Consider the following 26,663-nt stretch of genomic DNA (forward strand, 5'->3'; position numbering starts at 1 on the left):
CAAAATAAAACAGGAAACAGAACATACAGACACTCAGGAACACAAGACCGGGGAGACAAGATACAAACACAAGACAGGATTAAAAAGAAAGAGAAAAAAAAGTAGGCTACACAGTATATGATATTATCATCCCTTGTGCCATAATCCACGCAACTTTTCAATTAGTTATTAATTTTAACAAAACGAAGTCCAGTTCATTTAAAAAATCAGATGATATGCCCATGCAGAGCACCACAGCTTCATCAAATCCCCACTTTATCTATTCTGGTTAAGCCTGCTAAAACATGATTTAGTCTATTTACTACAGATTATGTATAGGCTATCATAGTAGTACAATTTCTGTGTTTTAAATTGTAATTAATACACTGTTTTAATCTATTTATGACAATTTGGAAAGGTTGCCTTGCAATTTAGGCCCATATAACTTAAGCTAGATTCACAATTCTGCCAATTAATTTGCATACCATGCAGAAAGGTCAGTTAATAATGTAGCCCATAGTATGCTACCATTGTTTGTAGGTAAAACGCTAAAGCTTGCAAATACTATTGCTACTGTCCTGCAATAAAAAAAAACTTCATCACACGATCTCCTCAGCAACAAAAGAAAGAGAAATTGAACGTATATGAATACAGTGTTTCCTCTACTGCTGTTTCCAAGGTCAAGAATGAACAGTTGAGCCAGCTAAACCTTTACACATCTGTAAAACAAAGGTTGTTGATGTCTGAGGAAATTGTATTAACACTGCTGAATGATTAATATAACTGCAGTAAACACTCATCTGTCCTAATACAGTTTTGTTATATTAGCTTGATAATATAGGTTTGGTATTATAGGTATTATTATTATTATTATTATTGTTAATATTAATAATATTATATTATAATTATATTTTGGCGAACCCTGTACGTAGTTCTGTCAGATTCTCCTCCAGATTGTGGAACCATTGGCGAACATGTCTGTATACTAGACACTGAACATTGTGGAAGGCTTTATTTTAATTTTATTTTTGTGTATTTTTGTGTTTGTATATGTTCTTATTCTGATATGGATCCCCCTGGGTCTGAAATAAAGTTTATTATTAATAATACGTATGAATTATTATTATTATTATTGTATACAAACATGAGAATGGATTTTCCAGACAACTTAAAAAATTAGAGCTATAAATCATGATATGAAAAAGTTAAGGGAAATACAGTGTTTTTAGCTGATGTTGAATGGCTTATATTATAATAGGCTATAGATTACCATTAATAATAATCATGCTATGATAAGTAATGAGATGAATATAATAGAACAAAAAAAAAGGTGTTGCTGTCCCTTTAACAAGGTGAGGTCAGGGTGTGGTTTGTTCGTGCCAAAGTTTCCGGATCAGGATGCTGTAAACAATGCAGATCCGACGACTCTGCAGCAGTCACATCATGTCAGACTGCTCACCCCCGTAGTGGGTTCGCTGTGGCTCATAATGCTCGGACTGGTGTCCGCTGTGTCGCTGCGTGTTACAGACAGGCTCACACAGGTGGACTAGTCGGACAGGTTGGACTGGAAGACCTTTTGTTACTTCTTGAAGGCGATGTAGCTTTTTGGGGAGTTATCATGGAGATAGTCGCAACTGTAGCGCTTCTACACCTGTGTTTGTGTGCGACAGGTAAGTAATTTTTTTTTTTGTTTTGTTTTTTAATTTTCATTGTGACCACACAGCCAGGTAACACCGGTGAGTTTCGAACCATTGTTTTCTTCTTGTCCTCTTCTTGTCATAGCTGCAGTTTCGGGTGGTGACTCCACGGAAACGGCCATGACAGCCGCACCGGGCGACGTCGTTATACTTCCGTGTTACTCCGTCGGTAATGTGACACCGATTTCAACGACGTGGATGAAAAACGGACAAGAAGTCATTAGAAGTGACGGCTCTTCGCCGACCCTTTCACCCGCAGGGCAGCGCCTCGCAGTGCTGCATGATGGGAGTCTGAACATCAACGGGGTGATACCTGGAGATGAGGGCACCTACAACTGCAGCTCCACATTGCCAGGCAACATCACCTTTCACGCACGTGCGCTGCTGCAAGTAACCCGTAAGTGGATGCTCATGATGTTTAGTAAAGAGACCAGTAGGCCTAGGAGGATGCGGGCGGTTTCTGTGTTCACTAAAGTTTCTTTAAGCAGCAACACAAACTGGTTCTTCCACATTAACAGTCACACACGGAAACAGGTGGCCATATATAACAGAAAATGATACTTAAAGCTGCAACTGCCAATCATTTTTGTTTATCAATTGTTATTTCAAATACTGATCAATCAAATGAAAGAAAAGTAAAAAAAACATTTTTGATTTTAAGCAAACATTACCCAGTGGCGGCATGTTCTGACCAGAGACATTTTTCCAGTTCCAAACATAACATTCCTAGAACCCTTTTTTTTTCTTGTGTTCCTACCATAGACTATATATGTGTGTGTGTGTGTGTGTGTGTGTGTGTGTGTGTGTGTGTGTGTGTGTGTGTGTGTGTGTGTGTGTGTGTGTGTGTGTGTGTGTGTGTGGTTCCGACTGGACCAGTTTGGGGATTTTTAAGTTCCTCTGACCACAGTTCCTGTAACTCTTTCAGCTCCTACTTCAGGTCAGGGTATTTTCGCTGTTCCCTTTTCCACATAGGAACCTCGGTCAACGACAGTCATGGTTTCCCGTACAGACAGATCAACAACGGGGACAATTTTCTTATTTATCACTAAATTCACTTTTGAGGACATTTTAGGCAAGAAATGAACTGTTTAGATTTTGAATATAAGCAGTTTTGTGAAAATCAGGGGAACAGGCAAGTGAGAGAGACCCGTTTCTCTTCGGGAGTCTTGTTTAAATTATGACAAAGGCTATATACGTTAGATGTAGTGTATAGTTAATACTTTTTTGGTGTATTTGTATTCTGATTTTAACGTTATAAAGACTGTTGCTGTGCTTGCGTCACTCCCTTACCCCTCTTACCAGACTACGGCCATTTGACAGTGCGAATGCAAATGGCCAATCCGGTTTTGGGGGGAAGTAGTTAGTACAACTGTTTAGAAGTAACAATTCCTGTAACTATGTTCCTATAACTACCTGGTCGTAAAGTGGCTTATCTATATATGTACTCAAGTACTGAACTCAAGTACAATTTTGAGGTAGGCTACCTGTTCTTCCATTCTATGTTACTTTATAATTCTAATCCACTGGAGACAAATATTGCACTTTTCATTCCACTTAATTTATTTTAACATATCTAGGCCTAGTTACTAGCCACAAAATTAAAAACAAAACAAATATATTATGATATATTATTATAGTTTAAGCTACCCAGCAGTATACAAGGTAATTCAAATTAGCCCTACTTTTACTAGCTGCAACATTAAAGTGATAAACACATTAATTCATCAATAATTATCACCCAGTCATCTTATTCTGAAGTGGGCCATTCTGCAAAATGAGTAGGCTACGTTTAGTACTTTAAGCATATTTTAATGCTAGACTTGACATTTAAAACATTCAGAAGATATTGTGGATTAATGGCATATGGCCGTGAAAAATGTGGCTATTTTATATTTATATTTTATATTTATTTATATTTGGGAGTGGTCTGTGAGAGCCGTGTGGAGGCAATCCCAGCCTACTGTTTTTTTTTCTTCAGTATTTCTAGTACACGCTCTTTAAGTGTAATATCTAAGTTCTTTTCTCTCCACTGATTTTACGTAGCTCCATCTTTGTGAGGATTTGCTGCTTTTCTAACAATTTTAACAAAATAATATCTTCATATGGCCTGTTTTTATCCAACCATCAGATCAAAACCTAAAGTCAACAACAATGATGTAGAACAGAGAAAAAACAATACAATTTGCTTTACCAATTAATCAGTTATCAAATTTGTTGTAGTGGACAAGGGGCATTAGTTGTAGTTGGTACATTATTACCTTAATATAAGGACAGTTAATCATGATTTACCCTTTACCCATTACAAACATACCCCTGAGAACAATGCACTGCTTGTACTCTTTTTCAGGTGGTCCAGAAAAGATATCTGTGTCCATTTTCCCAGCCACTGCGCTGTCCAACGGGACGCTCATTGCCTATCAGGGTTCCACCGTCTTCTTTAACTGCTCTGGCTCCTCGTACCCCTCTCAGCAGCTGACCTGGACCTTCAGCGGAAATTCATCCAGCAACAAGTTGCTGTTTACAGACTCTAAATCCTGGCTGTACTTCAGGATAGAAGACATTCAGGCCAGGGCTCAGGGAATTTACAGCTGCTCTGCTAACAACACCGTCTCTCATCAGACAGCCAATAAGAGCACACAGCTGTTAGTATACTGTAAGTACCATGGGGAGAATACCCAGAATACCCTTCTCTGACTAGTCCAGCATTGCAAGACCTATCTCTCCAGTGTATTCTCTGACTAAAGGACTAAATGTTGAAAAGTATTATTTTTGGGGTTATTTTCATTAATTGGGCTGCACTTTGGAGGAGGTGTTGGAAATGGCAAGTATTATTAGGCTTGATTTTATAATGCCATGAGGAAAGTATAAAACTATAGAGCAATATAAATTGTTTTTGCCTATAGTTATATTATCATTATGTTTTGGTTTAAATAATGGTGCCCATTCGAAATCTGAGTCCAATACCAATAAGATACTTTTTTTTCAGTACCTTTTAGTTTGAGAAATTTGAACATGTTTCTCTGCTGTTTAATGTTGTTTTCACACAAGCAGCTTTACAAAAAAAAGTGAATAAGCGTGAAATCAGAAATATGGCTGCATTCTAATTAACCATTCAGTGCCAACTTTAAACAAGTCAAGAAATACTGGGCACATGAACACAATCATACTTAAATAAACTGTACTATTAACTTACAGTTTTATCTGCAGGGTCAGGAGGTAAGATAATACATTAAATGGAGTTCCTCAATTCTCAACATATTTCCTGTGTTTTTGCTAACTTCCTACAATTATTCACTGATGCATGACTTTTATACAGTAAGGCAAGCTCCAACCATATTCAGAGCTTTGGTTAAAAAGGTCCTTAAGTATAAAAATTTGAAAATGATATTCACACTCCAACAGAAATAGATTGTTGTTAATAAATATGTTCACGATAAAATAGGTCCCCCGGGCTGGCCGGCTCATACCGAGGCATTTGCTATAGTACGTAGGTAACGTAAGCATACACTAGCAGCTAGCATTTATTTTGCTTAACTAAAGACTTAGTTCAGATTCACCAAAGTCAGACTATAACAAAAGAAAACAAACCAATCGAGACCGCATTAGACCAGCAACCAACCGATCGAGGCAGCGGTAGGACAACTCCTGTGTTCTGCAAGCTAAAATTTCAGTCAGTGCTTAGCAATTCAGCTGAACATGTAAACATTACAGAAAACACTACAACATCCTGTATTTGAGGAATAACGTTTTCAATGATAACTGCTTCATAAATCAATATTTACTTGACTCCAAATTGAGCAGACCTTTCGAGGATATTCCTCTGGAAAACAATAACGTCTCAACCCAAGACTATTAACTATAACTATTTAAACTCAAACAATTGTCTCAGAAGTTTCCTTTTAACTACTGTCAAATGACTACATAGTTCCTTCCAGGTAACGTATTGGGACACTATGAACCTTCAAAATAATTTATGTCTTACCAATTATTATTAGGCTTTTCAGCTTCGACCTGGATATGTGTAATGAAGTATGATTAATATAAATATGCAGTATCAACTTTCTTTGTGCGAAGGAAACACTCCTATGAACCTTTTTTAATAAGCACTGTTAATTACTGTACCTATGCTCCATGAAGAAGATAATACCATGAGACTTTGAAAAGACAAGGGTGAATTGTTATATTCAGGAAACAGTTTTCCTTATTCGTCCTTTAAATTCTAAATACCAGTGTAATGAATGCACACACAGAATTGAAGGCCCTAATTTTGCTTGAAATTTCAGCGATAGCAATCATAGTACACTGTTGCTTTTTTGTAGTTTTTGCCAATTTCCTTACTGCTGTTTTTGTCCCGACTAGATGTCCCAGACAGACACCCTGAGTGTATGTGGCTACCAGGAAATGACGCCTCCCACGTCCAATTTATTTGCACCTGGTTTGGAGCATATCCTCTCCCGACGCTACGCTGGGTGGAAAGCCCGGGTGACCAAGGAGCTCGCTTGAAAGAAAAAGTTTATGCATCAGAGGTGACGGACAGCCTGTCAGTGACGCTGAACCGCTCGATGCTGTCAGAAGGGCAGATGCTGAGATGCATGGCCCAGCACCCAGCGCTCGCTCAGGGAAAAGAGAAATCGTGTTCGTTTACCCTCAGTAAGCATGTTGTGGTGAAATGAGCCTCTTAACAATCCTGAGATGTGCAACTGCTGAATCTTTTATGTGCTTTCCACTTCAGAGCCACACTGACACTCTTCACTGTGATTGTTGACAATGTTTCCTTGCAGTCAATATCCTTTAGTATTAGCCTTACTTTAATTTAAAGGGTTGGTTCATCCAAATACAAAAGCACATTTTCTCAATTGGCAAACAGATTGTTTCAGCCTCCACCACAAGTACGGTTTAGCAGGACATCATTTAGTTTTTTGGTTCAAACATTATTGAAAAATAATGTTTTTCCTTTTTAGCAGCAGTATCTGTCTCAAGAAACAAAAAGATTATCCGTGTAAAAACTGTCTACAGTGAGCTTTGTGAATGACCCACAGTAACAGGGACACTTTAGTATGGTGCCTAGGAATGTAGGCAGTCTTGGGTAAACTTGGGTTTATTTGCTGAGGCTTTCAGATCTCCGTCTCTGAGATTTGTGCCTCCATTGAAATGGATGTCAATAGGATTTTCACAGCATTGAGATACCTCTCTCTCCACTAAAGTGTCCGTTACTTTGGATAATTAACAACTGGACAGTTTTCATAGGGACAACTGATGTACTGACTATCAGAGGCATGGATGTTCCTATGTTAAAACAACAGTGCACTCTAATCTGGCTAAAATTGGCATTCTCTCCACGTCTTCATCACAGGATACTGTATACACTTCATTGTAACATCGTTAAAATTTGCGGTTGTGGCCTCAGGATTTTTTATTCCATAATTAATATCCTCATAACTAGTTTAGTAGTGTTAGGGATACAACCAGCCACACAGACACAGTTAAAAGTGTCTCCATGAGGACACAGTGTTGCATACAGGACATGTAGACAGTTAAGTGAGTCACCGAGTAAGTGTAAGGGTTATCATCACATAACAGGTTTGTGCAAACGATGAGATAACGCAAAAGTGTGTGTCAGTTTATGAGCTTGCATTAGCTTATCTGCGTTCTTAGTTTTCTAAAGCTTTGAAGACATGGTGTGTTTCTGTCAAATAGGATTAGGGTTTAAATTCCCCCGGGCGGAAAACTAGAATAATAATGTAAACCTTTATTAGTACCGACTCTTCGGACAAATCATGTTTATTGTATGTTTACATTGAAAACCATCTGTTGTTTTTTCCTTCTCTCCCAGAACCTCCGTATCCCAAAGGCGAGCCGCTGGTCACAACTCTAGAGGCGACCAGCCTGACGCTGACCTGCACTGAGTCCGTGTCCATCCCCCCTGCAAACACCACGTGGAGAAAAGGGCTCAAGCAGGACGTCATTGTTCCCGGATCCAAGTACGTCCTGTCCGTGGAAGGCCCCGTCTTCAAGCTGACCATACTCAACATCACCAAGGACGACGAAGGCGTCTACTTCTGCCGCAGCGAGAACCCACTCGCCGTCAAAGAGCTGGAAGTCTACCTCACTGTGAAGAGTGAGTGTGGGATGAGAGGAATGGTTTGGGCTGCAAGATGGTCAATCATTTGTTTAAAATGTGCATGCTATTTATTTTCGTAAATGGATACAATTTTTTATTAATTTTTTTTAAAGTAAATAAAATAAAAGTGTTAACGTCAGAGAAAAGTAACAATGAGTTCAACATACAAATGAATTTGTAGAGATTTAAACAGTAAGCCAGGCCCTGCAGGTGTCAACTCCACCTCTGGAATGCTGAAAAACCTGCTGCTCCACCCTTTTTCTGCGTCATAATTCTCTCCCGTCGTCTTGTTTTGTCTCGACAGCCTCCTCTGCGTACACAGGAGCAGCCATCGGCGTCTTTATAGCTGTATTGATTGTGGGATTGGTCGCAATCATAGCAAAGCTCGCTTACTCCAACCGACACCGGATTTTTCTGGGTAACTTTTGTCTTATCTTTGCAAAATATTCCCAGAAGTCACAAACGCATGCAGCGAAAGCTCTACTTTACCAATGTCTTGCTCTGTTTTTGCACAGATTAAAATCTCATATACAGTATCTGAACAGTTGTACATTATTAATCATAAAAGTCCGCTAATACTAATTTCACAATTTCTGCATATTTTTGTTTCAGGAGATGGCTTTGGGTGAGTATCTCACATTTAATTATCTAATTTGCACTAAATGCTTATTTTAGTCACCCAAACCATTAAATGAGCCAAAATATCTTATGTACTACAGTCTGGGTTTGATCTTATTTATCTTACTTAGTATGTTAGTGCAACATGTAAGTTTCAAGTTTCTTTGCTTTTACTATGACCATGATCTGCGGCGGAAGATGTGTAGACTTGCAGCTGTCCTGATGCCAATGGGGAGCTCGTTCCACCATTTGGTCATGTTACAATATTATCTTTAAAGCTCAAATTGAAATAAATTGTATTTGTTGCAACAGTAAAAATCAGATTAAGCAGCCTGAGCTTCTATCTTGTCTCATCATTCGACACCTGTGTTCAGTAATCATAAACCCATCTGAAAAAAAGCACAGATGCCATCTTCTGCATTTATTATGGCCTTAATAGACCATGCTGCAATGCAGCTGCAAGGCACATTCTATTGAAGGATTAGTTAAACATTTTGGGGAATATGCTTATTTGCTTTTCTTTTGCATTATCTAAGAAGATGTGGTACCAATCTTCTTCTCATGTCTATACACTCCTAAATGTCCATTGTGCTCGGCAGTTTGGGACAAATGTGTCAACATCAAGCAGTTATTTTGCACACTGGCATCTTTGAGTAAACTTAAAAGGTACCAAGTTAAGTTTTTTTTTTAATTATATTTGTTTACATTCAGTGTTTCTAACCAAGACACATTGTGTATATTGTTAGGCCTCATCAATGTGTTGAATGCAATAAAACATGCAGAGCAGATTTTTCTGCTTGTTTGTATTCTTCTTTACATTGTCGGCGAATTGCTATGTTAACACTGTTGAATAGTGTTACTGTGTGTTATGTGCACGGGAGTCCTTATCCCACAGAAAGCACTCTAAAAACGTTGCTCCATATTGCTACTAGTGATCAAAAAGTCCAGTTCCAATGTGCACTACATTCACGAAACCTCACCAAACCTCTTTTGAATTTGGACACAGATGATGGCACAACAAAAAATAATTCCCAGAATGCAGATAGAGATAGATAGATACACTTGATTAATCCCATATTGGGAAATTACTGTTGCAAGTAGCAAGTTACCAAGGAAAAACACCCATACTCACCAACCAAAAATACCAGAAATATGCTAGAAATAATAAATAAGATAAACAAATTAGATAAGATTTAAAAAAAAAAATGTTGCCAATAAAAATGAGATGATATATCTGTGTAAAAGTAGCATGATAACCAGACTAATCTGCAAGCTCATGCTTTTTGAGTCTCAGGTATTGATCATGTAGTTCCTGCAGGTGCACTCTAATGTCCCAATACTGTTTCCGCTGTCCAGGCAAATGGAGGACAGTGGAGACGTGCTAAGTCTGGTGGAGTCAGACGACGAGCAGATCTTTCAAGATGCCGTTCCCCGGCTGCCTCCGTTGACCAACGGACACCACACAACGCTCGTCCAGATACATCGGATCCCATTAAGTATGTTTACATCATGGCAGTTTGCCATTGATTCAATTGTTTGTGAATGAAGTGTAAAAATGTTTGGTAATGTAAAAATGTACCTCTTTGTTTAGGTGATCATGAGGATGCAGAAACAGCTGACACAAGCCCACAGCAGCAGGAAGATACTGTACACAGGGAAGAGCCAGTGGAGCTTGTAACATTTTAGGTATTGGGTGTTTTAGAGAAGGGTTTTTTCCTATTTAGGTAAATACTATCCACTCCCAATGACAATGTGAACAGAATCGGTGGAAGGCACATGTATAAAAAAAAAAAAAAAATCAGCTCCTTTTTTTTTTTTTTTTTTTTTTTTTTTTAATTGGGTTTTGAATTTTTGTATGAATATTTTTATGGTTGTTGATTTGTTGATTGATTTGTCTGTACAGCATTTTGAATATGTTCTGATGTTGAGATGTGTGCTGTAAATGAAGCTGCTTAAACTAAATGTGATGTGACAATGGCTTTGGTCATTCATAACTTATTGATTTACGTACATTCCCACTCTGCGCATGGCCTTTACAGATTAACTATGACTGTCGCAGTCTAGAACACAACTCTAGTATGGAATCATTTTAAAAATGTGGTGGTGTTTTGTCAGTTAGTCTCATGTGTGTATGATGTAGAGAAGGTTAAAAACTGAAACGTGTTTTTTTTTTTTCCCTTCATCTTTATCAGATCAAGTTTACATGAGATTTGGGCAATGGTGAGAGTGAAATATCACAATTTTTTTTTGACTCAGTATGTCTATTGGTAATATAGCAATATTTTGGGCATGCCTTTTGTTCCCTGTAAATATTTAATTTATAATCTGGGAGTAAAATCACAGGCAATCGGCATCTAGAAATGGTAGCACTAGCCTATAAGAGAAGAAATACGACAACGGTCTTACTGTAACAGTGTGAGACAAATTTTCTTTTGAATATCCCCTTGAGTAGTTAGAGCTAAATTTATTAAAATAATTACTTGATGTACTTAATATTATTCAGTAACTATCATAAAAACAAGTTACTTGCAACACTAAAATTGATTTAAAAATCAATTCCAGTTAAGTGAATCACAACCTTAATTCAACGTGATCATTTTTGCCAAGTAAAATATTTAAAGCCAGTATGCCATTTTAATGGCTGTTCAACCACATCATCCATCTTCATTTTTTTTTTAAATTGTTTTTAAATATTTTATATTTATATGTTTTTTTAATCATAGTAGGCTATGCAACATTTGACGTCTATGATTGTTTTTTGTACTTGGTTTCAGTAGAAGTCAAAATAAAATAAAGTAACATGCTTTTCTGTTCAGTCTGACATTTGGACACTTACTCTTTTTTTCAATCTTGGCAAGAAAATAAAATGTATATTGCTAATTTCAACTGATCTGATCTGACCAGCATCATATTATATTAATTACATCACTGGTTGACATCATACATGTGTGTAAACAGTGGATTCCAAAGGGTTTGTTAACATGCATTATCATTTAATGAATAGAAGGGGTGCTGCGTGGCTTTGAGGTTACGTAATATAAACACGTGACAACGGTGTAGCCAATGGTACAACGTGACTTCGTGCCGGAAATCAGCTGAACATTTCTTATACCGTCTATGACGTTTTGTTTCCTACTCGCACATTTTTCACATTGCAAACGCTATCGCAGGTACGAGGGCAGCTCTCTCTCCGGACAAAACTGTGTCTTGCCTTCGTTGAAATGGACAACTGCAGTCCAACAGGGAGGACAAATTCAGGAAGTTAAAGCGAATAATGTGAAGAAAGAAACTATGTGCTCCATGGGAACCAAAGCGGAGCTGCAAATGACGCGTAAGTCACATATTATGAATAACATGAGCTAGGTCGTTGCTGTTATTGCAACGTTCCGTAGACAGACGTGTAGTTTATTCCACAATGGCCACGCCAAGACCAAGCCGCTCTATTAGTTTGGGTTAGGCATTTGACTTCGAGTGGTTAAGGTTAGGATAGGGGTATATTAGGGTTAGAGTTACGTTACGGGGAATATGGGACACTAAACTGCACGCATACCGTTCCGTAACCAGGCAGCGGTAAACCTCCCGAGGAAAACGCACAGCCGAGCCCTGGAGGCGGTTTGATAATAATGTGGCGGAGCTGGTGAAGAATAATGTTAATGTATGTGATCCTTTATTCCGTCCTCATCCAGTGTCCGAGCCAGCTCTTGTCCTGGAGCTGAAGACCAGGCGTCCTCCGTCCTTGGAGGGCCGGGCGGGATGTGAGACCTGGAGCGTGGACTTCTCCCCGGACGGAGCCTGGTTCGCCTGGTCGATGGGACACGGGATCGTCTGGGTGGTCGCCTGGCCTCTCGACTCCGAGTAGGTTGACCTGTACATTTAATCCACACGCGATGCATTCAGGTGTCCCTCGTACGTTCGAAGTTGAGTAAAAAGGGTAGGAGTAACATGGTGACTGTTTATCCATGGAAGAAATCAAGCCACATAGACATGGAACGAGGCTATCAAAGACCTATTATAACTAAAAGTGAAGAATAATAAAGCCTAAATATGACTTTTGAAGAATACCTTTTTCTTTGCAGAATTTGTCCAAAATATAAAATGCTAAAATGACTGTCACCATCAGTTTCTGGGCTGGTTTTTATATCATGAAGACCCAAAGTGTTACAGATAAACAAAGCTTTGTGCAATGAATTGTCAAGTGAGTAAATTAAAAAGCACCTAAATGCAGCCTAATTTAATCACCTTCTCCAGCTTCACACCTGTCTACACCTGAGTTTTTTATTGTATTTGCATACTTGATGCTCTTCTCACAGAGACAGTCAGAATGGAGAGACCGACCGAGGAGACAAGAGCTTCAGCTGTGGTCATCCAGTGTGGGGCCTCGCTTTCGGACCCAGACCTCCAAAATCAGCTGCAGCACCACGCCCAGCTAAAACATCATCAAAGTGGAACAAAAGCCTGCTTCTGGCCACAGGTTTGGAGAACGGGGTGATCAAAATCTGGAATGTGTTAACAGGTGAGATCTTTATTTCTACTGCTGAGGATGTCACCTGAGCTGTTTCTAGATGTGACAAGTATCTTGTGGCTGATTTTTGTGCTTTTTATGTATTTTCAGGTGATGCTGTATTTGATCTCCATGGACACGAAGGTGTTGTTAGGGACCTGGTCTTTCCTCAGAACGGGACACTCACACTTATTTCATCTTCTCGGGACAAGACATTGAGAATTTGGGACCTGGCTCAGAAAGGTTTGTGTATTTTATTTTTACGGATGTAAAGTCCAGACTCGCCACTTCTTCAACAACTACATCCTTACGAAAATAAGTAAATTATTTTTCAAGTAGAGTAAGAAGAGTCATTTTTTCACCTCCTCTTCCATCTGTGCTAAGACCATATTGAGTTGTGTTCACAAACAATCCTTGCTAATATGACTCTTAGTGTTTACTTATCAAAATGCAATGCAAACATACTGTTCCATGGCTAAATAGTGGAAGTAGATAGTTGTTTACATTTAGGGTATATATATATATATATATATATATATATATATATATATATATATATATATATATATATATATATATATATATATATATATATATATATATAAAGAACCATTACATTATGAGATATTGTCCATTACATTACTGTAATCTTCACCCAAAGCATACCATATGTTTTGATATTAATTTCCATCCTTTCAGGCAGCCAGTGGGTTTATTAAATGCCAATCAGGAATGATATTGGTAATTCATTTAATTGGTAATCCATTCCAGAACCCATTTTAACAGTTTTTGTCCTGGCAAAGGAATTATAATCCTAAAGCGGTATTGGAATTTAAAAAAAAAAGTGTTCTTGTTGGGGTGTTCAAACACAGAGGGAAAATCTGACATTCCAGCGTTCTACTGATTTGACAAATTAGGATAAGGTCTACCTTGCCATTTTCAAAGCTGTCCTCTGAATTTAACACAAATGATATTTCCAGCTCAAATCTTTAGAAATGCATGAAGCTATCATTGTGACATTTATGGTGTACATGTTTCCATATTACTTGTGCTCAGTTTTTGGTTCGCTGACAACATTGCTCATAAACACACAATTTTTGTCAGCTGACTGGACTGTACAATGTCATAACATTTTTTAACACATCTACATGGAACTGTCCCTTGTCAAACATTAAAGCCGTTAATTGCTCTCTGGGAGGTGTTACCCAACAGGTTTCAAGCTTCTGCAAACTGAATTTCATACTTTATATATGAATCATATTGTACTTGATATTAACTGAAACCAATGGCTGCCTGGAATGTTGGATATCAGTCTGGTATGCATTCATAAACAGTGGGAAATAGCATAGAAAATAGTGTGTGAAATTTCATTTTTTTAAATCATCAGTTACACAAAATGTGTGTTCATCACTTCACCTCTGTGTTTGTCACCGTGCAGTCCAACTGAACTAAACCTCCTGTTCGAATGTATGAGGTTAAAGAAAAGTCTTCACATTCACACACAAACGAGTCACGTTCTCCACCACTTCAGAAGATTATGTGAATGTTGTTTTTGTGATGATTTTGCTGTGTGCCTCATTCAGTTCAGTGAGACTTTGTATTCTGTTTGCTGAAGGTAAAAAGGTGCAGGTGCTTTCTGGCCATAAAGACTGGATCAGCTGCTGCTGTGTATCCTCAGACTGCAGCATGATTGCGTCCGTTGGTAGATTTGACAGAGTGAGTAATATAATTTTAAAGTATGTTGTTTCATCTTCAATGTAAAGCCAGACATTGTAACACATAAAAGAAAATGCATGACTGAATGATAAGAAGAAATAAGAAAACCTTTATTTGTCCCTCAGTGGGGAAATTGCAGTCTGCAACAGCAAAGACCAGAGCCGAGATAGAAGTGTACAAGTGGCAAAGAAGTACCGTTCTTACAGTAAAATTATCCCGAAGGACTTTATTTTCATATACAAATATATACTTTTGTGCATGTTTTTATGTATTTATAGGTTTTTTTTCATTATCTGTGTAGACAAAACTACAATACTTCTCAATATCCAAGCTGTCCAAAATCTTTCTGACTGAACAAACTTTGTTCAGAGGCATTTGGGGCACTGGGAGGCTCTTCCCACTCATGTAAAACTGCTAGTTTCACACCTTATTTGCCAAAAAAAGTAGACCGCTTACAGTGTTGACAGTTTTTGCCCATTGCTCACGCAATTGTCACAGAATGTGGCTCATTGTGTCAAAACTCTTCACACAAGCCAAATAAGACAATCACTTGGAGATAAATATCTCACTTCTATTTAAAAATGAACCTCCTGCAATCAAAAGGTAACAATCCTTTTTCAAAATGCCAAAGCAACACACTGATGTACTTTATACAAAACACTTCTGTCCTTACTACGCGTATACGTATTTTCTCATACAGGCTTCTGTGAAAGATCATCTAACTACATTTCAATGAACGCAAAAATAGAAAGACTTCCAAAAAAAATATAGACAGTTTATTTTTCCCATTGCAAAAAACAAGAAAAGTAGAATTACAGTACAGCAATAAATACAACATATTACTGTAAACAAACAACGCAAATAATTGCAGTAAAATTATACAATGCAATTGTAAACAAAAAAAGTTTTAGGGTGGATAGATTATGGATCTCGCCTTACGTTAGAGTCTGGCCTCCTACTCCTCTACCTCTTTCTCTTCCTCTCACTGCCTCCATGGTCGCTACGTTTTCACAAAAGAGGTGAGCTCACTAAGGTATATTCATAGTGCTCAGGTTCAGACTGACTAGTGTTAAATTACTGTGTAGTGTTGCAAATTTCTGCAAAAACTGTAATTCAAGACTTAAAGATCACACTGGCCCAATCCCAAAGTGAGCCCTGAGGACTAAAGACTCAGACTTAATTGGTCTCAGGTGCTAAGTGGGGAAATTGTAATTTCAATAAACAAACAGTATAAATTTAAGTGAGTGAGTGTGTGAGGCTACATGGGTTCAGATAGGTATAAAAATACGATTGGGACAGCACTTCATGAGATCATTACCGTGGCGACGTTTAATAACCAAGATGTTGCTGACACTTGCCAGTTTGAATATTTTCATTTTAAGATTGTTGCTTTTCACATGGCCAAGGCACAGGAGACGGCTGGCTGACTCCAAATGTTCTAATTCTTGTTTTACAAGCGTGACAACAGGTCCGTTCCGTGGTCGTGTGTCGTGCTGTTGTTTACCTTTTTGTAATTTCCGGATTTCCCCACGGTCTCCGCGGTAAACGCTTTGAACTGTTGGTAATTCCCTTTGGTGAAGTCTGCATCAATGCAGACTCATGGAAAGGCCTCGGTAAGTGTGTGTGTGTACTCAAACCCTCGCGCCCTTTGAAATTCCACATTGGTCCGGACTTTGGGATTGGGCCAAAAGCACTTTAAACTGTGCTGCATGCTCCAGCCTGTCCTGTTGCCATTCACTGAGTCAGTACAGTGAAAATCGAATCGCTAGATTCTCTGACGTTGCAAAGTCTGCAGGAAATACCCCGGGGCAGAATGACTTTGAGCCTGGCCCTTGACTGAACGTACACTAATTATTTCAAATTAAAAACGGTGATCCTTACACCAGTGTATGGAGACTCATTAACCCGTTGTAATTTTACTTTCATCAGATGGTGTGTCTGTGGAGTCTGCGGTCATATACGTTCATCAGGAACCTGTCAGGAGGGATCCACAAGACCTTGTACCTCCTGTCTTCCTGTGACTTCTCTCCTGACGGAGCAGTGCTCGCCACGGCAGCTTTCAGTGGCTCCAGCTGGTGGATCGACCTCTGGGACCCGTACACTGCAGAGAAACTGGCCACTCTGCTGTAAGTTTACACCCAGCTTTCAGTCTCAAAATGTACAGAATATTTGGTATTGTAAATGGAAAGCATGTGTTTTCCTAAAAGTCATATCCCAGACCTTCACATGGGTGGAAAATGCATCTTGGCCTGCACTTCTTTGACGCCCACTAAGACAATAAATAGCATCTCCAGCACTTTCGGTAAAACGTTTCAAATCCAAAACTCCAAAGAAATGGGATTTGGAGTTTTATTTTTTTAATAGTTTTCACCAGAACTGAGCAAATTAGTTCCACAAGTTTGAAACTGGAAACTAAAGGCATCCTACACTGCACTGTCACCGTTTACATCAGATGCAAAGTACGTGTCCTATGTCTCATGCAACCTGTTTTCTGTTTTTTTGTTTGTATGTAATATGAAACTTAACATCCAAGTCTTAGGCATTAAGGATTTCTGACTATGGTTACCTAGTACAGGGCAATATCATTCTTAAAAACTCCTGTATCTTTTATTTACAGTGATTATGCTGAAGATTACAGGCAAAAACAAATCTCAGCAATACAGTTCTCTCCCAACGGGTTGTACTTGGCGATGGTGACTGACGACAGGTGAGTAGTTTAACATTTCATGCATCTTTTATTATTTCATCATGTAAATGTTTGGTACACTGGACAGAATGGTGTATATATAATTTATTTAGACTGATGTGATGTGTTCACAGGGCTCTCCGGATCTGGGAGCCGGGACAGAAAGGCATGGTGATGCAGACAAAAGTGGACAGAGACTCGAACGGACTCTGCTGCAACTACCATCCACGAGGGGGGGTGGTCGCCACAGGGTAAAAAATCCTTTAAAACACCAGTAACAATTTGAAACCTACTGCGTGTAGACTTTAAAGGTGGATTTAGAAATAACCAACATCTCATGTCACCAAACGACTGCAAAATTTAACCCAATTACACTTCCAATTTTCAGCGTAAGATATATCCCTTCCTAGTAAAAGTCCTGCATTGAAAATGTTACTTAAGTAAAAATGTAAAGTATTGAAAGTACTAAATGCAGAAAAATCCTCACAGAAACTGGAAATTATCAAAACAGTTCTGTTTAATTGCCTAATCATGTCAGCTAGACTTGTAGGCCGTTGTATTGGTGTGTAGTATGAGTAATATAGTATTTTATGAACTACATGTGTTTTATGTGCAAAAATCTTAATTTTTAAAGAAGATAGTAACTTAATCTGTCAGATGAACGTAGTGGAGTAAAAATTACAATATTTACCTCTGAAATGTAGAAAGTGTAAAGTACCTCAAATTTGTACTTTGGTAAATGTTTGGTTACGTCCCACGACTGCCCTCTTGTGACAGAACCAGAGACGGTCACGTGAGGTTCTGGAGGGCGCCCAGGACCGTGCCCAGCCTGTGCCACTTGTGTCGATCCATCCTGCGCCACTCGGTCTCCACACACCAGATGGAGCCGCTGCCCCTCCCCAAGAGGATTCTCGAGTACCTCACTTACAGAAACATCCCCGACCGCTTAGAGACCTGCTGCTCCTCTGATGAAGAGGAGTGGCTTAAATAGGAACCTTACCCACAAGAACTGACATTTACAGCTAGTGATTGTCATGCACCGCCTCATATCGATACTAAAAGCCTTTTGTGTGCCGTTTTAAGAGATGTTACCAAAGCTGGATTTAGCACAGGAAGCATCTCTTATTGTAATCTATTTTAACATTCCTACATTTAGGATTTCATTTATTGCACTGTTACTGTATGATGATACATAAACTCGATGTTCACAAGATAATGTGACTTGAATATCAAAATTTTATACTATTAATTTATTGTGTAAATATCACGTATAAATTTCTGCTCATCATAAAACAGCACTTCTACTACAGTACTGTACCTGCACATGTTGATAAGAAATAATTTTATTAAACCAATTCAAACACGTGTACATGTCCAAGACATATTGTTACAGTTGTAGATGGTGTTGTACTTGTTAATTTGTGAACAGTGTTTTCTTTTGGAGATGGTAAGTCCCATTGGACTATAACATGCACAGAAAGATATGTGTATATATATATATATATAACAAAGGAAAGGGAAAAAGCATAATGAGCACTTTAATACATTTACAATGGGTGAATTGGTGACAGAAAATTGATCCTATGCTAGTAACTAGATTTACAGTTTTCCAAATCCATATTTTGAGTGCACAAAAGGATACTTCTTTTTACTAGAGTAGCAAACGACTGCCTTCCATTTTGCTCTGTTTGTATGCAGATGTGAGTGACTCAGATAGCTGCCAGCATTTCTATCTTCACTGTACATCAGTGGAGCAGTGGTGGTGCATTTGTGTTCTTTCTAGATAGCCAAACTCAAGTTATTCAAACAATGTGTACTGATCAGTGATGGAAGCACCAAGGAAATGGTGAAAAAGTTTTTCCCCAGTGGTTTGCGTTCAAGAGACAGAATTTCACGGGGGAGTTAAATGGTTACTGTATCTAGGAGGCCTCGCTGACCACAAGGTCTCTAACTGCCTGGAAAGCTGCAACCATGGAGCTGAGCTGGATCTTCTCATCGGTTCCAGAGGCGAGTCGGTGTCTGAGGAGATGAAGCACAGATAAGTCCAAAAGCAACATTTCCCAACCTCTGGATGCCTTTATTCTGTTTTAATTGCTTGTATGTAATGTAAATATTGATTTGGTGAGGAAGCATGAGTGATCTCACTTACTCAATGTCAGCCAACTTGATGAGCAAACCTATCCGAATGGCAGGAGGAAAGTCCACTGGAAAAAGGAGAAAAAGAATTCAGATCCAGGTTTTTAAAAGCCAAAAGAGTTAAAAGGCATCAAAATGGAGAAATATTAAACACAAACATCCTCCACAGAGAGAAGTGGTATTTAACCAACATTAATTGCCTTTATATGGCAAAGTCTTATTTGAAACACACCAACATAGTACCTGGTTTTACTAAATCTAGACAGTACATTTCCCTGGGAGGACTCTGCAGTGGCCTTACCTCTGTGTATGAGCAGATGAACCTCGGTGAGGATATCTTGCAGGGCCAAACCTTTCAAAGTCTTCAACTGAAGGATTTCTGTGAGTCAGGAGTTAATGAGTTGCAAAAGCAAACTGAACTGGTGTTGGTTGGTGTCTTGCTTTACAATTTTCAAAGGGTTAGCCAATCAAATCCCAAAACCTCATATTAAATCATGCAAAACATGTAGAGCATGTGTTGCTGCAATGGTCAGCTATGTGAGGGCCCCGTTTGAAATTGAGTTGTTCAGAGTTTCTGCAGGTTTCACCAAGTCAAATTTAAGACGTTTTAAGACCTTTATGAATGAAGACCTTTATCACAACATCAACCAAGCACCAAATTAATTTTTTTTCAGTATTGCTAAACTTGCACTTCCCCACAGCTAAAGAATAAAATCTGTTTTATATCTGTTGTACAATCCCAAAGAAGCTTGAGCCAAAAACATGAAAGTTGATTGGCTGCAACATAAATTGGCATGTTGGTCTCATTTGTAGTCGTAATACAGCAAAATTATATTTGGACTAGCAAAAGAAAAAAACTACAACACCACGGAATAAATAAAAAGAGCATTAGAGGTAGCGTTGCATGGACATAGGACAATTAACACCTATTGAAAATTATTTAAGATCTAGAACAATACTTTTTAAAAAGGCCTCAAACTTTAATTTTGAATTTTTAGACTTTTTAAGACCCCGCGGGAACCCTGTTATTAACTGGCTGATTAAATACATTTAGCTACAACTAGCTTCTATCAAGTATTACCAGTTTCAAAAAAAAGACACTATCTTCAACATGTTTAGCTTTTCTGTATAAAACTAAACACACTGGTTCACATTTCACAAGACGGAATAAAAGCTTTGTAGGTTATAGGAAACACAACATTAAAGCTTCCTAAAATCCTGAAGGATACGCTTGTACGCTGTGGTGAAGTCTTTGTTGAGGGACCAGTCAAGGATGTTGGCTATATCTGAGCGGAGGGGGTGCCCCGTGCAGGTGTACACCGTGTCCTCTGTGACCTTCCCGTACGCCATGTTGGTGCTCTAAAAATAACACAGGTGATATACAGTTAGTTAAGGATGTAACAATGCACTCAACTCACAATTCAACACATGATTATTAGGTTCACGACACAAGTTTCACATTTGAACAGAAAGAGCTGCAGACAAATGACCGAAAAATTAGCCCTTTATTTACTCAGTTTCTTAAAAGTGAAACTGACATTGAATTTCATCTTCCCAAATCAGAATTACTTAATGAATGGGGGAGAAAAGACAGAAACTAAGTTTCCATCAACTTGTAAATCATTTGTCAATTATCTGAAATTCGGTAAACAAAAAAAAATCATGCTAATAGAGCTGGTGAAAGTGTGTTTCCATCCATTGGCTTTAAAGTGAATAAAACCTGTGCGTAATGAGGTCACATGCTATTTTGCGATCAAATTGTTATATCAAATTGATTTGAGACATTTTATGGTGTTTCCCTTCATTTGACAACATTCAAGCAAACATTTGCAAACAAAGATTGCACCGTCTACCTACATATGATTAATAATTGCAGAAGTTGTAATAGTGCTTGTGTGTGCCAGCTGATAGTGACATATCAAGCTATATTAAGAAAATGGCGGTATCAAGAAATTGCTACGATGATGCAGATGCACATTAATGCCCGACAACAACTGAGGCGGCCTGTGGTGTGGGTACGACAGTGCTCCAAACAGATCTGGAAGATCGGGGTTTTAGAGACACTACACGGAAACCCTTTGGTTGAAGGATTTTCGGATTTGTCCTGTTGTGTAACTTCACTGGCCCGTTCCTTGGCCCTCTGGTTCCAACCGAGAAGCGCATCCCCATTGCGCTCTACAAATTGCCAGTTTTCAGATTACATTATGTGCTTACATACTGTAATTGCAAAAAGATTCTCCAATGTTTTCTCAGTTAGTTTATTAAAATTATATCAGATTATAAACAGAATGTGCCTTTGGAATATTGGATGAATGGTTGCTGATTGAGGGCAAATAAAAACATACCATTAAAGATCAGCCCACCACTCAGATCAGCTGGTATTCGGTCTATAATGGAGTGATATGGACATTTTTTCAGTGACCCTAAACTTTGGACCGGTAGTGTACCTACCTGGAGTGGATAAGGCGCATGAGATCTTGCTGCGTAACCATAGAGTGCACCTTGTGCCACAAGTGTAAGGCGCTATAGACGGAACTCGCGTCCGATAGGACCCCCTGTTGAAGGCTGCAGGGATTTTGTCAATAGAAAGGGCTAGCTATCTATATCGCTGAATTCACATGAAACGTGTGGATGGAAACATAGCTATAGTCACATCTGAAATCAAACCAGTGAACTCAAAAGTAGATTACACCCTAAGATGTTGTTACATCCCCTACAGTAAGTACTTTTTACTGTTCTACATCATCATAATGTAATAACAAGTGCAATGTATTTCTTTTTCAGCTGTTTTAAGACCACATTATGAATGAAAACACTGACACATCACATAACACCACGAGGCACAATGGTCAAAAGGAGCTTTAGGTCGTACCTGCAGTATGTTGAGCGATCTTCTCATATCACCTGATGATAAGGTCACAATGGCCTTCATTCCACCTGGATTTATGTCAATTCTGCCAAGAAAACATTAATTCTTTCAATCAAAAGTCAGATCAATGTGAAGCTAAAGTTTGACCCTAACCCTATGTCCAAAAAGTAACATTATGCTAAAAACATGTTTCATAAAAAAAAAAAACACAGCACCTTGAAAGCTTGATTGTTTCAACAGTTGATGGAGATGAAACATTTAAAACGGACTCACTTCTCCTGCTGTACTACATACTCCAAACGAGGGATCATCTGGTCCTGGGAAAGCGGGCCAAAGCGAAATCTTGTGCATCGCGACTGCAGAGCTGGGATGATCTTGGACAGGTAGTTGCAGATCAGACAGAATCGAGTGTTTTCTGTAAACTTTTCAATCACTGAGACAGAAAGAGACGGAGAGAGGGTAAGAGAGAGGGTGAGAGCAGGTGAAACATAAGTTAGAAATCAATGCAACTAAAAAACGTAAAACCTACAACGTTGCATTTAAGAAGCCAAAATTGAAATGCTATCTGACATGTCTCAAGTCTTCTTAAAAGTTGTCTTCTACAACTTATTTTTAAAACCAAGGGCCAGTCAAATCTTTGAAATTAATTTTTTAATTCTTGTTGACAACATCTACACTTCCCACGCCTTCCTGCATGTCACGGTTATGTCACTTCACCAAGAAACAACGTACGTGTAGGGGATGTTTGATAGATGACTCAAGCTTATGCCATAAGAAAAAATTATGGATAGATACATCTCACAAGACAAAGTGTTCCAGTAAATCAATAGTTAAAACCAAATCTCCTGATAGGTATTGCTTTTTAGAATAATTATCAGGGTGTACAAGCAGATATGCTGTTATTCACCAGTAGCCTAATTGTCTGGCTGCTCAGTGAGCCGTATGGCTCACAGTGGGCAATACCCGGCCGAACAGATGGCTTACCTCGCCGCAATGCATTCTGGGCATCCTGGGTCATGGCATCGGCTTCGTCCAGTATCACCAACTTGAAACCCTTCCTGGAAGACAAGAGGGATGGACAAAACGGCAGCAGTTTGGACAATTACCCTTGCAGTTATAGATTGCAGATACATGCATTTCTGAATAGAATGTATATGGACAAGTGTTGTACATGGATTTTAAGTCTTACTTGAAGATGGTCCTGGTGCTGGCAAAACTCAGAATGGGACCTCGTACAACATCAATACCTCTGTCATCTGACGCATTTAGCTACAAAACAAAATTAGTAATCAGATCAAAGAACCACATGGCTTTGTCGCTATACTACAGAAGATGTAAAGTTAAAAGATAAGCCCAATGAACCAAATGTTTGTAATGAGGAGTTGTAGTGCACCTCCAACACCATGGAGTTGAACTCTTTTTCCTTGTACAGCTGTTTGGCACAGGCAAGGATGGTGGAGGTTTTCCCTGTTCCAGGGGGGCCATAGAACAAGAGATGGGGAAGCTTGTCCTCACTTATAAACTTCTGGACTGAAAAGATGAAAAACAGTTGTACAAACAAGGAAACTAAATGAATAGTCTGAATATGACCTGGTCCTTCTGAATGGTATTATTCATTTGAAACATGAGGACAATCATTTGCTTCCGTACTGTTGATTACTGTTACTTTCAGTATAGTAAACAACAAAGACAAGCGTCAGCAACACTGACAGAGCAGAGAAGGTGATCCCTACAAAAGGTTTATGACTTTAGAAAAGTAATTATCTTTCTTACAACTGGGTAATTACCATGTATGTACTATTACGTGCTACTGAAGGATTATATATTTATTCTGGCAGTCCACATACTTACTGGTGCTTAGAATATCTTTGTGTGAGATCAGATCATCAAGTTTCTGTGGTCTGTATTTTTCAACCCTGGAATACGGAGCATTAAAAACATCGTCCATTAATATTGTTATTATTATCAATAATAAATACTTCTAATTGCGATATTAATAATGCTTGCAATACCGTAAATGCAGCACAAGTTCACTTGCATAAGTAACTCAAAACAACATTAGCAACTTTTTAACTCCAAAAGAAATCATTCCCTGCATAACGTTACTGGTGTCACGTTAAACTACAGAACGAACTTTATTAAGAGTTTGTCTATTTTAAACCGTCTTAGTCAGAGATTTAGGGTACATATACAATTATTTATGACCTGTTAGAAACTTCAAATTGTTGGGGTACCGCTTTCAATTCGGCAACAATATTTTGCACCATGCATTGTTATATAAAACAAAATGTCAACTTTTTAATAATTCACCCTGGACGCAGCAACATTTCCTTAGAGTCAGTTGTTTCAGGTGGCAAACAGGCAATGCTAGATACATTGACTAGCTATTATTATGTAAGCCGAATTAAAGAGAAGCTCACAGGGCTCAATATGCAACATTCGTTTTAAGAGTAATATCTATATCCATTTATAAATACCTAAAAAAGCTAACGTTTGTACATGTACCGTTTCAAGCAGCTGCGAGCTGAATCTTCAACCCCTAATGTTTGTAACATTAGCTAGCTAGGTAACGTTACATTATAAAGCTAGCTAGCACTATTTCAATCTGTGTGATACACGTCTTTCAACTCACCATGGTAAGTTTCTGGCCTGTAACGGCACTTTACTTGTAGAAGTCATGTTTCCCGTGAACTGTGAGTTCAGTTCCAAGCTGGGTTAAATTATTAGCCACTTTTAGAATTTCAAGCACTTTCGCTCTGGTGGCTGTGTTTGGCGCGCTCCACAACAAAAACGTGCGTTAAACGTCATGGCGTACAACCAATCGGATCATTTAGCCAGTTCACATGGGCGGAGCCTCGATGACATGAATGCCCACTGTAAAAAGTGTGTGAGGCATGAAAATATATAACATGTCACACATTTCTACGTTGTTTCTTGGTCCACTACACTTCTGGAACAAATATATTATTGAAAACATTTGATATCATTAAATCATTAAATCAAGAGTCAGCTAAATATGCTGTTCTATCTTTGAATTATCACTGAACGCATCAAAACTATGAATGAACACATATGGAATTATGTAGGCTACTTGACAAAAAATAATGTGAAATAACTGAAAACATGTCTTATATTCTACTTTCTTCAAAGTAGCCACCCTTTGCTTTTTTGATAGCGCTGCAAACCCTTGGTGTTTTCTCAACACCAGTACCTCATGAGCTTCATGAGGTAGTCACCTGAAATGGTTTTCACTTCACAGGTGTGCCCTGTCAGGGTTAATTGGTGGGATTTCTTACCTTATTAAAGCAGTTGGGACCATCAGTTGTGTTGTGCAGAAGTCAGGTTGATACACAGCCGGCAGCCCTATTGAACAACTGTTAGAATTTATTATGTGGCAAGAACCAATCAGCTAAGTAAAGAGAAACGAGTGGCCATCATTACTTTAAGAAGTGAAGGTTAGTCAGTCAGGAAAATTGCAAAACTTTGAATTTGTCTCCAAGTGCAGTTGCAAAAACCATCAAGTGCTACAACAAAACTGGCTGACATGAGTACCGTCCCAGGAAAGGAAGACCAAAGTCACCTCTGCTGCTGAGGATAAGTTCATCTGAGTCACCAGCCTCAGAAATTGCAAGTTAACATCAGCTCAGATTAGAGACCAGATGAATACCACACAGAGTTCTAGCAACAGACACATCTCTAGAACAACTGAGAGACTGCGCAAATCAGGCCTTCATGGTCAAGTAGCAGCTAGGAAACCACTGCTAAGGAGAGGCAACAAGCACAATAGATTTGTTTGGGCCAAGAAACACAAGGAATGGACATTAGACAAGTGGAAATCTGGGCTTTGGTCTGATGACTCTAAGTTTGAGATCTTTGGTTCCAACCGCCGTGTTTTTGCGAGTTTGCGTGACGGAGAAAAGGTGACCGGATGGATTCTGCATGCCTGGTTCCCACCTTGAAGCATGGAGGAGGAGGTGTGATGGTGTGGGGGTGCTTTGCTGGTGACACTGTTGGGGATTTATTCCAAATTGCAGGCATACTGAACCAGCATGGCTACTACAACATCCTGCAGTAACATGCCATCCCATTCGGTTTGCGTTTAGTTGGCCCATCATTTATTTTTTGGCAGGACAATGACCCCAAACACACCTCCAGGTTGTAAGGGCTATTTCTCCAAGAAGGAGAGTGATTGAGTTCTGCGCCTCCACAGTTACCAGACCTGAACCCAATTGAGATGGTTTGGGGTGAGCTGGACCGCAGAGTGAAGGCAAAAGGGCCAACAACTGCTGAGCATCTCTGGGAGCTCCTTCAAGACTGTTGGGAAACCATTTCAGGAGACT

At 38.9% G+C, this 26,663-nt stretch overlaps 3 protein-coding genes across 5 annotated transcripts in view; 2 read left to right on the plus strand and 1 right to left on the minus strand.

Moving 5' to 3' along the window:
- wsb2 (WD repeat and SOCS box containing 2) overlaps window positions 1-18,683 on the plus strand; it is a 28,478-nt gene extending 9,795 nt beyond the window's left edge. The window contains exons 2-10 of one of the 2 annotated variants that reach the window (XM_032517102.1): window positions 11,598-11,746; window positions 12,102-12,270; window positions 12,726-12,928; window positions 13,028-13,159; window positions 14,532-14,632; window positions 16,562-16,758; window positions 17,250-17,339; window positions 17,453-17,569; window positions 18,096-18,683. In XM_032517102.1, the coding sequence (XP_032372993.1) occupies window positions 11,707-11,746; window positions 12,102-12,270; window positions 12,726-12,928; window positions 13,028-13,159; window positions 14,532-14,632; window positions 16,562-16,758; window positions 17,250-17,339; window positions 17,453-17,569; window positions 18,096-18,309 (1,263 nt within the window). In that variant the 5' untranslated portion in view covers window positions 11,598-11,706 and the 3' untranslated portion in view covers window positions 18,310-18,683. Of the gene's footprint in view, window positions 1-11,493; window positions 11,747-12,101; window positions 12,271-12,725; window positions 12,929-13,027; window positions 13,160-14,531; window positions 14,633-16,561; window positions 16,759-17,249; window positions 17,340-17,452; window positions 17,570-18,095 lie in introns of those variants that run through there. The other variant, XM_032517103.1, reaches the window with a different exon arrangement.
- On the plus strand, window positions 1,379-10,807 carry vsig10 (V-set and immunoglobulin domain containing 10). The gene is made up of 9 exons (XM_032517104.1): window positions 1,379-1,649; window positions 1,762-2,073; window positions 4,024-4,329; window positions 6,036-6,326; window positions 7,510-7,794; window positions 8,102-8,215; window positions 8,410-8,422; window positions 9,772-9,911; window positions 10,007-10,807. The coding sequence occupies exons 1-9, from the start codon at window positions 1,598-1,600 to the stop codon at window positions 10,099-10,101; spliced, it is 1,608 nt and encodes a 535-aa protein (XP_032372995.1). The 5' UTR covers window positions 1,379-1,597; the 3' UTR covers window positions 10,102-10,807.
- A 155-nt stretch (window positions 18,684-18,838) lies between the features above and the next one.
- On the minus strand, window positions 18,839-25,152 carry rfc5 (replication factor C (activator 1) 5). Of its 2 annotated transcripts, XM_032517110.1 has the most exons (12): window positions 24,956-25,152; window positions 24,175-24,239; window positions 23,717-23,853; window positions 23,513-23,592; window positions 23,308-23,381; window positions 22,597-22,756; window positions 22,327-22,408; window positions 20,684-20,813; window positions 19,756-19,833; window positions 19,468-19,522; window positions 19,209-19,337; window positions 18,839-19,174 (listed from the first exon to the last, which is right to left on the minus strand). In XM_032517110.1, exons 1-11 carry the CDS (start codon window positions 25,000-25,002, stop codon window positions 19,238-19,240), a joined length of 1,008 nt encoding a protein of 335 aa, XP_032373001.1. In that variant the 5' UTR covers window positions 25,003-25,152; the 3' UTR covers window positions 18,839-19,174; window positions 19,209-19,237. The 2 variants fall into 2 exon arrangements, with proteins under 2 accessions (XP_032373001.1, XP_032373000.1); XM_032517109.1 differs by having other exon boundaries at window positions 18,839-19,337.
- Window positions 25,153-26,663: the final 1,511 nt, after the last annotated feature.

Source organism: Etheostoma spectabile, chromosome 5 (assembly GCF_008692095.1).
Source record: "Etheostoma spectabile isolate EspeVRDwgs_2016 chromosome 5, UIUC_Espe_1.0, whole genome shotgun sequence".
NCBI lineage: Eukaryota > Metazoa > Chordata > Actinopteri > Perciformes > Percidae > Etheostoma > Etheostoma spectabile.

Bases quoted from the DNA above. Each gene is read 5' to 3' on its own strand.
- vsig10 (XM_032517104.1), top strand. From the start codon at position 1,598: ATGGAGATAGTCGCAACTGTAGCGCTTCTACACCTGTGTTTGTGTGCG. The intron at 4,330-6,035 runs GTAAGTACCATG...TGTCCCGACTAG, and splicing joins CACACAGCTGTTAGTATACT to ATGTCCCAGACAGACACCCT. The intron at 9,912-10,006 runs GTATGTTTACAT...CTCTTTGTTTAG, and splicing joins GATACATCGGATCCCATTAA to GTGATCATGAGGATGCAGAA.
- rfc5 (XM_032517110.1), bottom strand. From the start codon at position 25,002: ATGACTTCTACAAGTAAAGTGCCGTTACAGGCCAGAAACTTACCATG. The intron at 24,240-24,955 runs GTGAGTTGAAAG...TCCGTATTCCAG, and splicing joins CAGGCCAGAAACTTACCATG to GGTTGAAAAATACAGACCAC. The intron at 19,834-20,683 runs GTATCCTTCAGG...CCTGACTCACAG, and splicing joins CTTCACCACAGCGTACAAGC to AAATCCTTCAGTTGAAGACT.